Source organism: Clarias gariepinus, chromosome 9, assembly GCF_024256425.1.
Source record: "Clarias gariepinus isolate MV-2021 ecotype Netherlands chromosome 9, CGAR_prim_01v2, whole genome shotgun sequence".
NCBI classification, from domain to species: Eukaryota; Metazoa; Chordata; class Actinopteri; order Siluriformes; family Clariidae; genus Clarias; species Clarias gariepinus.
Window position 1 is genome coordinate 26,281,188 of NC_071108.1, and position 12,815 is coordinate 26,294,002.

The 12,815-nt window shown below is 37.8% G+C and overlaps 1 protein-coding gene across 2 annotated transcripts in view; it reads left to right on the top strand.

Annotated features, from left to right (window-relative positions):
* The window catches only part of zgc:171572 (protein bicaudal D homolog 2), a 45,274-nt gene extending 38,684 nt beyond the window's left edge, over positions 1–6,590 (top strand). Inside the window, exons 9-10 of one of the 2 annotated variants that reach the window (XM_053503706.1) lie at positions 1,020–1,257; positions 3,974–6,590. In XM_053503706.1, coding sequence (XP_053359681.1) covers positions 1,020–1,257; positions 3,974–3,994 — 259 coding nt within the window. In that variant the 3' untranslated portion in view covers positions 3,995–6,590. Of the gene's footprint in view, positions 1–1,019 lie in introns of both variants that reach the window. The other variant, XM_053503705.1, reaches the window with a different exon arrangement.
* The last annotated feature ends 6,225 nt before the right edge of the window (positions 6,591–12,815 follow it).

Genomic DNA, 12,815 nt, shown 5'->3' on the forward strand with positions numbered 1-12,815 from the left:
CCGCTCTTGACCTTGGTAAAGTCCAATGCGTGTTTTGTCGTGCACAGCTCGGAGCCAGGGAGTAGCTGTTGAAACTGATTGTTAAGGTGTGGTATATTTTGTAGGAATTTGGACACATCATGTTACCTGAAGCCAGAGATGGGGAGAAGTAAAGAAATGGAAAATAATCAGCAAACAAATAGTGCACCATTAAATCTTTTAATGGGTTTTAATCTTTATTAGTATTCTTGAGTGCACTGTTTTAGTCTGAGGGGAAAACATTATGGTCTGAGACAGCGTATCTCGTCCTTGATCCTTGCATCTCTTTGTCTTTTTTTTTTTTAAAATAAAAAGTGGTATGTCACCCAGTATCTACTAATTTCATACATTCTTGACCTTTTAGACTCTGCCGTAAAAATAGCCACTGCATATATTAATATAGCCTGGTTTGGTGTTGAGGTCAATATCCAGGCATGTTTTGCACGGTGTCTGTCTCTCCTGCTGGTGCGTGTTGCTTTGTGTTTGTAGCCTGTAATCCCTGAAGGGATGTTACATGCTATAAAGGCACTGTTCACACAACCAGCAGGGAAAAAATATGGGTGTTTTGAGCATCTAAACAATAAGAGAATTGGCCCGTGCATTTCAAGAGCGCCATCTAGTGGTGGGTGAGAGTCTTAACAGTATCTGAAACAAAGAAAAACGAAATTAACTGGTGAAGTATGTGTGTGTATGTGTGTACAGTGGGATCCCAAATTCTGAGAGCACTAGTAAAGATGCCTTTGTTTGGTATTCATTTACATTTTCACACAAAGATTTGTATTAACATTTTTATTTAATTTTATTTTATCACTTGGAAGACTTTTATACATTCATGGATTGTATGTGTGTATATGAATATTCTTGTCTAAAGCATTTGAGGGCAACGTACCTGTTTTAGATGTGCTCCATAAATAAAATGCAATGATTTTTATACTTACGCTACATTTGTACGTACTCTACCTTTCCCTCCCTCTCTCCCTCCCTCACTCTTGCTACTGTAGCTGTGACGAGTATGTCACCCAACTGGACGAGATGCAGAGGCAGCTGGCAGCAGCCGAGGATGAGAAGAAGACCCTGAACTCGCTCCTGCGCATGGCCATTCAGCAGAAGCTGGCTCTCACGCAGCGTCTAGAAGATCTCGAGTTCGACCACGAGCAGACTCGCCGGAGCGGAGCCAACAGCAGGTCCAAGTCAGGCTCGTCCCGGGCGAAGGCCGCTCACAACTCTGCACAGTCGCATGTAAGTCCATCCCTCACTGCCACCTGCGGTGGGCGCGGTGAGCCCAACGGCCTCCTGGGAACGCCGGTTGTGTTCTGCAGCGAAAAGTACAAGATCTACTGCGACTAAAAGTGTTGTGTGGCATGTTTTTAAACAGCGCTGATCAATGTACAAAGCCCCACTTACATGTGCTCTCTCGCTCGCTCTTTGCTCTATGGTATGGTGTATAAGTTATCTTTATGCCTTATTTTGATGTCTACCAGTGTGACAGTAGCTAGGTGAAAGATGGCTCATAGGATAGCTGCCGTTCATGTGTTTCCCAGAGGGCAGTTTGCTTCCTTCTGTACTCAAGGTGCTGTATTTTCTGTGGCAGCTCCATATAGAGGAGCATATGTTAGCACGCATGTGGTGTTCCTGACCACTAGTAACCTAATGGCATTGTGTTGTGCGTTCGTGGCGTATACCTAGCTGCCGTCTACACCTCGGTAGATCTCTTTTTCCCGTTTTCCCTTCTCTCTATCACCACCTCCTGCCCTTTTATTCCCTCTCTCTCCTGCCGCAAAAACCATTTTTGGACACGTTGCAGCCCGTTCTCTAATCAGGTAACTAATGTTTACATTGTATACGTATATAAATATTTTAATATGCAAATCCTCCACTTCTGATAGTAGTGGAGGACCACTGGTGTTCTAAAGTAGAAAAAAAAAAAGTGAAAACAAAACAACGGGCTCCCAAAAAAATTTATGAGAGGTTTCTGCTCTGTCTTTACTCAATGGTTGTGGGCAGGAGTGGGATGTTATTAGTATTTATTTCAAGTTTTTAGCCAAGACCCAAATAGCTAATTGTTTGCATGCAATTTGCTACTGTAGATTCTTGGCTGCAAAAAAAGAAAAAAAAAGAAAAGAAAAAATGTATACTACATATTGTACTGTCCACCTCGAGCACACGTTAAAAACAGGGCTCTACGTGAGGAGATAATTATTCTTTCTCTTTCTCTCTACATAAATCCATCCAAAAATGAAGAGAGTACTTCATAGCCATAACACTGGAGCATAAAAGAGGAGGGAAAAATCAGCTCCCTCTCTCAAATTCAAGTGCACTTCTGCTAAGGAATTCAGGTTCCATGGTTTGCCAAAAAAAAGGCAGATTTTGATTAATTGGTAAGAAAAATTAATAACAAATAAAAATAGCACCTTTTGATGGGTGGTGATTCAACTTGAAAGAGCACAACACGCAAGGCACATTCTTTTACGATGCAGAAAAGTGACAAAAACATCACCTTTGGAAAAGTGCCTGTTTTTTGCTTTTTATGGCATCTGTTCATTTCTCAGTGTAAAGCCCTGTCCTTTGTGTCTGACAGCTAGTCGTCATTCTGCTTGTGTGTAAGTGTATATTGGCATGTGTGTGTGAGAGTAAATCCTCTCATATCAGATGCCTTTCCCTTGCTCTTCTCCTACTGCATTTTCAGCAGCTTGCTCCCTCTGCCTCAACACTTTTCCCTTAATTACGCCTCTCATAACGTAGTCATATCGCGATGCACGCTCCTCTTACATGAGTTTCAGTAACGCGCTGAAGTCCCATGTTGAAGAAACAAACCAGCCGTGTTAAGTGTTCTGGTTTGTGATGCGCAAGCTGAATATTTCCATGGCACTACATCACTACTAGTAGTTTAGTGAAAGAAACAATAAAGCTTTAAAATAGCAAGCTAATGCTAGGGAAATAATAATAATAAAAAAAAGAGTGTGGGGTTTGTAGTTATCTTAAACTTATGCTGATGATGAAAATGAATTTTTTAGCTTTATTAGCCTAAAAGCAGGGTTGAGGACAGATGAGAAAGTATAAATGATTAGGAATTATATATTCATTAATAAAGGAATACTATTCAGGTAAAAAGAAAAAAAAAAAAACCCTCCCAGGCCAGCTTCCTCCTACCCAGAGGAAATGCACGTGTGTAAGTTTGTGTGTGTACGAATCTGTGGAAGATGTGAAGACCTCAGTCCTCAACTCTGCTTCTGCCTGTGCTGCATTTAAAGCCCTTGCTAGGCCTTTAGATAACGTACTGTATCGAAGCTATCGCTCGCGTCTTTTCTCACAATCTCATGTGAACACACAGCTTGGATCTGACCACTCTTTTAAGTTCCTTCATGCATTTTAGAAGCTACAACAGAAGGATTAAGATCTGTTGGACTTTTTAAAACATTTTATGACACAAGCAAAGGTTAGGTAGTTTAGAAATAAAAAGAAATAAATGGGCGAAAATAGTGAATTAATGTTTAAAATGTGATATTTTTTTTATACACTCAAATACCATTTATTCAGATTACAGTATGTTTTTTTTTTTTTATTTATTGTCCATGGAGTGTTCTGTTTTGAGTCTGAGGAACTTATTCCTACAAATCCGGTTCCTTATTGTCTGGCTCAGCATTAAAACACACACCTGTCTTTCTACTAAAATGCATGCGACCTCTTCTGTAATGCTTTTTGCAAGACAGGTAGAATCTTAACAGGAGCTGGGCGGGGTTTTAATACTTGTGAGCCAGTGGCTTTCCTACACAGTGGTTTTCTGGTGACTAACCTGTTAATACTATTGCTGCTTATTTACTTTGGGTGACCAATTAGACTTTTTCATTTGATCTCTGCAGTTCTTGCGATCATTTAATTTAAAATTTTAAATGATTTACTCAAACAATTTTAAACTCAACATTCTAATATCCATTATTTCTTTTTGATTTTGCAGTTAAGTTCAGCTCCTAGCTGAGTGGGGAAACTCACCATTCCATCATGCTGATTAACTGGTTCTGCTTTTAGACCAAAGGAAATCCACTAGGAGACTAAAATATCTGATTTTTTTTTTTTACACAATTTCCACACTTAATTCTTACAGGAAATATTTGACAACTGAGTACGAACTAGCTTAACATGGTTAGATGTTATCTAAATATGTATTAAGATAGGAATCACCAGGGAACACCTGATAAGATATTATCAGGATACCTAGGTGCTGATTTGAACTTTATTGCAATTCTAAAAGTATCACAATTTTATAAATATGATTTAATGTTTTTTTTTATTGATACAATTCAATACAAACTTGGCAAATAATTTTCTCATACCAAACAGGATGCTATGCTAAAAACTTTAAAGTTCACCACCTGTATGCTCACACCTTTGACCACCTCAAATTCAAATATACATATAAATAAAAAAATTACTTTGGGTCCTGTGTGGCCTCACAAAAGAATCACAATACACAATTAAAATTAATTAAAATTTAATAGGAAGCCGTGGCTTACAAATCAACCTCGCCCACAAGAGTTCAGACTCTCAGTTTAAACTGAAAAACAAAGAAATGTGTTAAACAGAAATGATTCTATAACTAGTAGTTATTTTATTTTTATTACTTTATTTTTTTTTTTTTTGCAAACTCTGCACTTTTAATATAGGAATATATTGCTTTTATCATTAATCTAGGGTTAGGTTTGTAGTGCTTTGGATTGTGAGTCAGTTTATGTATACGGTATTACTACACATATATATTGGTAGTGATAGTTTTTTTTTTTTCCTTTTTTTTCTTCTACGTATATGCACTCTGTATGCAAAGAACAAAGATGTACTCACATATCCAGACTACTCACACTGCAAACCAGTCCTAATTGTATTCTGTGAAATGAATTTATGAGCATTTTATCATTTATATTTTTTATAGTCACTTGATCATTTATATAGTTATTGTTCTTGTTTTTTTTTTTTCATGTTTGTTCTACTGCCATAATCTAAAACAAAATCCCGGGTGGTCAGATGCTGGGCTTTTTTGTCTATTTATTATTCTTAGGAATAGCTCAAAGTGAACATGGAGAAACTTGATGATATTTTTTGGCTTAACACAGTAAAGCGTCCTGCAAGAAGAAGAAAATCTACAAGATTTTTATTCTTCCAACGGCGCTTTGCTCAAGCTTTCAAAGGATTGCTGGTTTCACGAATTCTCTGCAAGCGTTACAAATGAAATTCCAAATTGGAATGGTCTCATTCTCTCTTCATTTATCGTGCCAAGTCTCGGTACACCGTTTTACATTTGATACGAGGAAAAAAAAAAATCCAATCAGAAAGAAGAGGATTGCTCCAAGTGGGGGTGATTTAAATAAAATAAATCACTTCTACTTTCATGCCCTCCATTTGAGTTGGTATTTTAATTTCTTTTTTGGTTGGTTGATTTTTGCTCTTCGTTTTGACCAGTAGTGCCTTTCATTGTTTCAAGAGAGAATTATAGTCTAGGATTTAGTTTTCGTAGTTGTTTCCCTCTCCTGAAGGCAAGAGGATTGACCAGGATTTCTTCCTTCAGAGGATGATTAGAAGCAGCAATAAGTGCAAACGAGACACAATCAGTTTCATGAGCGTGTGTTTTGTTAGACATTAGGTAAGTGAAATTGCAGGGAATTCTTGAGATCAGCGACCCTATTAACAAATTCAGGGGTTTTCGCAAAAGGTCTTTTTTTTAAATCAAGTGATGGGAATCTGAATTAATCCTATTTGCCTCATAATGAACAAAAAAATGAGAGACGCTAGACACGGCGTCTGCAGGTGGAGATTGGTGTGTCTATAGCTTTGTTTGGTGAAGGTAACGTGTTATTGATAGTATTTTGACAAATGAGTGAACTCGTGTCCTCTTTTTGTCCAGTTTTTTTTTTTTATCTTTTTTTTTTTAACATATTCTTTAAGCATTGTGATTTCAGGAAACAGAAAACATTTTGCATCAACAAGCTTAAATAGTGCCATGAAAGTCACAATTGGTTTGTTGAGGCGCAAAAAACCCAATTAATGTTTGGGAAGTGAGTTTTTTTTAAAAAAGGTCAATTAAGTGCAATTCAGACTGCTGATATATGAAGCAAATGAGCTTTTCTGTTTGCTGGAAGCGATAGTGTTGTGTTATTCAGCTAGCTGATAACTTTCTACAGTCATATTGTGTTCAGTATTGATCCGCAAGGAAAGTTTGATACCTTTATATAAAATAATAAATTCATCCATATGTTGGTATTTATTTGAAATATTTTACAGTACTGTTATCGATAATGTGCATTATGATCGATTAGTGATGGAAAACGTCATATGCATGTAATTCTTCAGCTATGGAACTTTTACACAGGACGGAAAACAAACCCGCTTAAAACAGGTTCAAAATGTAAAAAAAAAGTGGGGCTTAAATTGATGATTAAAAGAAATGTGTTTAGATATTAAGTTGATGTATTTACCTCTGAACTAATCCAGAAAAAAGTGTTGTTTTGTTTTCCTGAGAGGGATACTCGTCTGTGTAAAGGTAGTCATGCTGGTAAAAATTTAATAAAAAGGACTAAAACATTGCTCAGTTTCCTGGTTTTATTCACCTGTTTCCTGTTTACAGCTAGGAGAGATTCTGAATGCAGGGAATGGTTCAACTCTGTGTCTATTATACAAGCACCGCCTACTTTTTGTTTCCAAGCTGCACAGACCGGGGGTTTCCAGCAGTAGTGGGTGATCTCATCATTTCTTACACACGCACACACATTCAGGGTCAAAGAAAAGGAAGATTTAAACAATGGATTACGCCAGCACATTGGGAGCATGAAATCTTTTCCAGAATTACTTGCACATTTTCCAGTTTCACAGGGTTTTTAAGGAGTGAGGAGAGGGACTTGGTCACCTCAAGTTGTGTGTCTGTTCTGTTCAGCAAGACAGTTGCAGGGATTTAGGCAATGGATCTCATTATTTAGGCAATAAATCTTTTTAATTTTTTAATACTTTCTACACTGCTTCAGTAGCCGCACTATATATATTGTACAGTATAGTTTAAAATAATAGTGTGTCCAGTGTGACCAATTATATTAATTTTACACATTGCCAATCAGATTTTATGACAATTATATAATAGTTATATATTTTGAGGCTGTGAAAAAAAAAAACAATTTAAATACCTTACCCCAAAAGGCTGACCCTGTTTTTACTACCCCATTGTATTTCAGATTTAATGTTCATGGCCAAAATCTGGAGGTGTTTATTTCCTACGCTCTGATTTCCTGTGAGTCTTATGAGACTGTGTGCAAATAAAGCATGTTGATTTCACTGGACAAAATGATTTGCCTTTTAAATAGCTACTGAAAATGTGTGTCTGCAGGCACATATTTTCAGCAGCTGTTCATCATAGTATATTAGATTAATTAAATAATAAATATTAGCTCGCCTCCAGCTTTGATGTGAGCATTTACATGCAAGTAAGGAACAATGTAGGAAATACCCCACATTTATATGTCCTTACCACTTTTTAAGGAAGCAAGAGTAATTTTATGGTTGACTGCTAAGCTGTTTTATGGCCAGGTGTTGGTTATTCCTTAAGCGGATAAGAGGTCTAAATTTAAGTTTCACATTTTGTATTTGGAATTTGATGCTGATAACACTGAACAAAAAATTTAAATGACCGCTTTTACTGCCAGTGAATAAAGCGATGATTACACTGAAATATCAAAACAAACCCATCTGACAAAGAAAGATAGAAAGAAATGTTATGTGAGGCCAAACCAACTATGTGGTACCTTCCTGAATAAAAAGAACACACCAGTGAGCTCCCGAGCACCCAAAGGCATGGAGGAGCATGAAAGCAGACTTTGGAGAACGGCACAAGTACTCTCTCCCTGGTAAAGAACAACTCTCTACAACAGTTGGCCAGATCAAGAACACCTTCCAGGAGTTTTGTATATCCGTGTCAAAGTTGATAATCAAAGAAGCTGTCCCCAAAGTAAATACACAAGATGTAAACCAGTGATAATATTTGGCTATATTATTTACTCACATTCAGCTAAATGCTTAAAAACTTATTGAATAGTGCTTCACAATGTGATTGGATAATGACCATATTTCTATACCAACCCAAGAAGCAAAAAAATTAAATGTTTGGGATTGGCCAAGTAAATGCCTTTTTGGCACGTTAATTTAGGATTATTTTGGTGTTTCCAGTTAATTTTGATGCCTTAAGAATGAGGCGATATATATAAAAAATATTTTGCAGCCAGTTGTTATTTTAAGGCACAAAGGCCAGCTTTTCTTGAATAGTTATTGCAAGAACAATATTGTCAAGTGCATTTGCAAAACCCATCAAGCACCATGATGAAATTTGTTATTTTAAGACATGAAGGTCGGCGGTAGAGTTACCACCCTAAAAATCACCAAATAACAAACAGCACCTCTTATTAGAGCTGTTTGAAAGGTTTACAGTGCATACAGTAAGTAGCAAATACAGCTCAATATCAACTGTTTATAAAACATTATTGCATATTTTGGATTGTCTTACAATGAAAGAAAAATCAGGAAAGCCCATGGAATTGGGTGTGTCCAAACTTTTGACTGGTAGTGTACTGTATATATTGGGTAACTTCTTTAATATACTGTAATGGACAGATAAATTAACAAAAAATTCAATATTGTTGAACCTGACTTCATATATGTTTAGGTTCCCACATTGATCATATAACCCTACTGAAGGTAGGTACTTACACCTTAAGGTATTATACTGACAGGTGTCATTAAGATTTTTAACGTACACTTTTCAGAACATAAGTGTTTAGTATTAGTGTTTAGAATAGCAGTTCTGCAGATTAAGCAGAATAATTCTTGCTAGCATGTCAAAACTCCCCAATTTTTTATGCATTACATCATCCGTTTCCTCCCTATAAAGGGTCCTTTGAGTTCTTTCCCTGCAGATCACTGAACCTAGTGCAAAGCGTCCTCTGGTGAAAAAGAGTCAAGTGTTAATCTACAGCACCTAAAGCTACAAAGCAGATCGGTTACACTTACTACATTGTGGGTTTGCTTGTGGGTTTGCTTGTGTGTGTGCTTGTGTGTGTGTGTGTGTGTGCTTGTGTGTGTGAAATACAAAGACTTCTGTTTTTCAGTTCATCACATCATATGATGGTCAGCATACATGGAGCCTGGGGATCTCACAGAGTACACCCTACACACACTGAACACCTTTAAAAACCGAGCAATAGAACGTTTGGTGAAAGCAGTCATTTTAATTTTTAGCAACAAATTACACTGCAAAAAAATTTACCCTTAACATATATACTATCCGGCCTGGAGAATACCAGTCCAGGTGTTCATTGGGGTTGCGGTCAATATAGGCCTTATAGAGTTCTTCCACTCTAACCTTGCTTTGTGTGCAGGTTTCAGCTTTGTGGCAGCAGTTTAGAGAAGAGATGTGAGCTGTGATGGATGTCATGGTCAAGTGTCTGCAAAACTTAGTCATATTGCACCCAGGCAGTTGTTTACTACAGACATCAGTAATGAATGCATCAATGATTTCCAAGAGCCAAGCGTCAGTGTTCCTGACAACAAATCACTAAACATAAATGGCTTCTGGACTCCGTTTTGTCAACACACTCAATGAATCTGCCTTGTTGAAGACTGAAATGCAGAAGGAATGATTAATAACAGATAGTCCACATAAATCTCAATGCCAAATAATGACACTCATACAGGCCATACTCCGTGCAATAAAGTTAAAACCTAGTTATTGTGTCTCTCTCTCAAAAAGAAAGCATGCAGTGCTTTCAACTTCCCACCTGCTGCCTTGATGCCCTGCCACTAGCTGGTTTTATAAAATTCAGATGTTCAGCTGGTTGGGAAAGGACAATCTGCAAATAGTTAATGGTTCACTGTTTACTGGCATCTTCCCAGATTTACTAAAAACTGCAGTGATTAAGTGCCTCTTGCAACAAAAAAGGAAGAATAATTAGACCAACGAGCTTATTCCTATTTTAACCTCCCATTTATAGCCCTACATAGGAATATTAAAACCAGCCAGGCTTTTTGTAGCTGGTTGCCATCTTGAGGGAGTTTGCTTGCAGTTTATTATTAAAATGTTGCTTTCAAGTTTATAGTACAGTATGATTCTGATCTGGTCTATAGATTAAAAAGTTACTTGACCTATTAATCCTATTCAATTTTAAATTAAAAAGTGAATGTGCAACCTGCTTACCTTTTTTTTCTTTGGCTTTACCCATTTATTCTAGGGGTCACCACAATGGATCATTTTTTGATCCGACCTTTCCGATCAGCAACCCAGAGCCTCAAATATCTGAGCCACCAATGCCTCACGTGCCTTTACACTAAGGAAATAACATCATTATAAATCCATATTTAATCATGATATTACATATTAAAAGATGGCAATTGTTTTTGAACACATTAGTTGGTATCACATACCCACCAGATGGTTTTAGAAAGAAGGGGGAAAAAAGAAAAGAAAAAAATTGGGCAAATGATCAAAGAGGAATGTTAATTAACCAAAACATTATTGTGTGCTTTGGGTAGTGACATGTGTGAGGCACGTGGGCACCGACCTGACTGAAGAGCAGCAATGAAGCGTAACTAAGTTAACCTCCTCCTGCCCTCAGGGAGTCTTTGGCAGAGCACTCATAAACTATTCTGTTCTGACCTTTGGTAAGCTGTTCTTTTAAAATTAGGAGGAAAAAGAAAAAAGAGATTTGATTTCTGCATCATTAGAAATCTAGTGTGATCAACACTTAGGAATATGAGTGAAAAGAGGAAGGAATGATTATTTATTTAAACTGTCCATTTAAAAGATCTGGCATGACTTGCACCTCGGAGCTCGTTTTGGAGAGGTGTAAGAAAATTGGAGCTCACTTAAGAAACCCACATGGACACTGAAAGAACAGGTGGAGCACCACACGGGCAGTAACATGAGCTTGAGATCAAACCCTGGTGCTGTGACATGGCAACAATACCCGCTGCAAATGTACCACCACGTGTGTATTTTAAAGTATATTGGTAGAAGGTAGAGGTGGTACAGGATACAGGGATGCACCAATTATTTTTTTTGCTTGGATCATCTGGATCTCCTGGTAGAAACCACCACCTCAACGCTCAGGCAACTCCATGCCAGTAGCTACTCCTTTAGAAGTGAAATATAATTTGTGTTTTGTGCTTTGGTGAAGGATTTATTTTGTGCTGAAAGATGCATTTATAGTATAAAATGCATTAGTTCAGAAAATATGATCCCACTCCATACCAGGATTAAAAGCCAGTATATGTGTAAATCCTGATGGGTACTATCAGGTCAGTATGTTGGTAGGTGCAATTTTATTGTCATTGCATAGTACAGGTACTCAGCAACGAAATGCAGTTTAGCATATACCAGAAGAGTAGATAATAGTGTATGTAAGCAAGTACAGTATAGGCATATATAGCCTTATAAGCAATAACATTATGATCATCTGCCTATTATTCAGTAGGGACTCCCTACAAAGTGATGCACTGTGTGTTCTGACACCTTTCTATCCCAACCAGCACAAACCTTTTCATCAATTTCATCTACTCTAGAGTTTCTATTGGATCGGACGACCCGGGTCAGCCTTTACTCCCTGTGTGCATCAATGAGACTTGGCCGTCCATGACCCCGTCTCCAGTTTACCAGCTTTTCTTCCTTGGATTACTTTTGGTATGTCCTGATCACTGCAGACCAGGAACATCCCACAAAAGCTGCAGTTTTGGAGTTGATCTGACCTAGTCTTCTAGCCATCACAATTTGGTTCTTGTCAAAGTCACTTAAATCCTTATGCCTGCCCATTTCTTCTATTTCCAACATATCAACTATAGGGAAAAAGGTTTACTTGATGCCCAACATTTCACACCAACTTCCAGCCACCATTGTAAAAAAATATTGAAAATTTAGTTACTACTTTTACTTACTATAATGCTATGAAGTGGAACAGGAATATGAGCAAGAATATAAGAATATCTCGTATATCTATCTATCTATCTATCTATCTATCTATCTATATATACTTAGCAAAAAAAGGAAACGTCCTCTGACTTTCAACTGTTTTTACTTTCAGTAAACTTAAGGTGTAAATATTAGTATGAACACTAAAAGAGTCAACACCATAAGACATAAACTAAAAATGTTTCACAATGTGTCCCTGAATAAAGGGAGGCTCAAAATCAAAAGTACCAGTCAGTATCTGGTGTGGCCACCAGCTGCTTGAAGTACTGCAGTGCATCTCCTCCTCATGGACTGCCTATTGCGGACAGTCTGAGCACTGATGGAGGGATTGTGTGTTCCTGGTGTGACTCGGGCAGTTGTTGTGGCCATCCTGTACCTGTCACGCAGGTGTGATATTCGGATGTACCGATCCTGTGCAGGTGTTGTTACACGTGGTCTTCCACTGCGAGGATGATCAGCTGTCCTTCCTGTCTTCCTGTAGCGCCGTCTTAGACGTCTCCCAGTGCGGACATGGCAATTTATTGCCCTAGCAACATCAGCAGTCCTCATGCCTCCCTGCAGCAGGCCTAATGCACGTTCACGCAGATGAGCAGGGACCCTGGGCATCTTTCTTTGGGTGTTTTTTGCAGTCGGTAGACAAGTCTCTTTAGTGTCCTGTGTTTTAAGAACTGTGACCTTAAATGTCTACTTTCTGTAAGCTGGTAAGGTCTTAACGACCATTCCACAGGTGCATGTTAATTAATTGATTAAGGGTAATTGAACATGCATGGAAAACATTGTTTAAACCCTTTACAATGAAGATATATATATA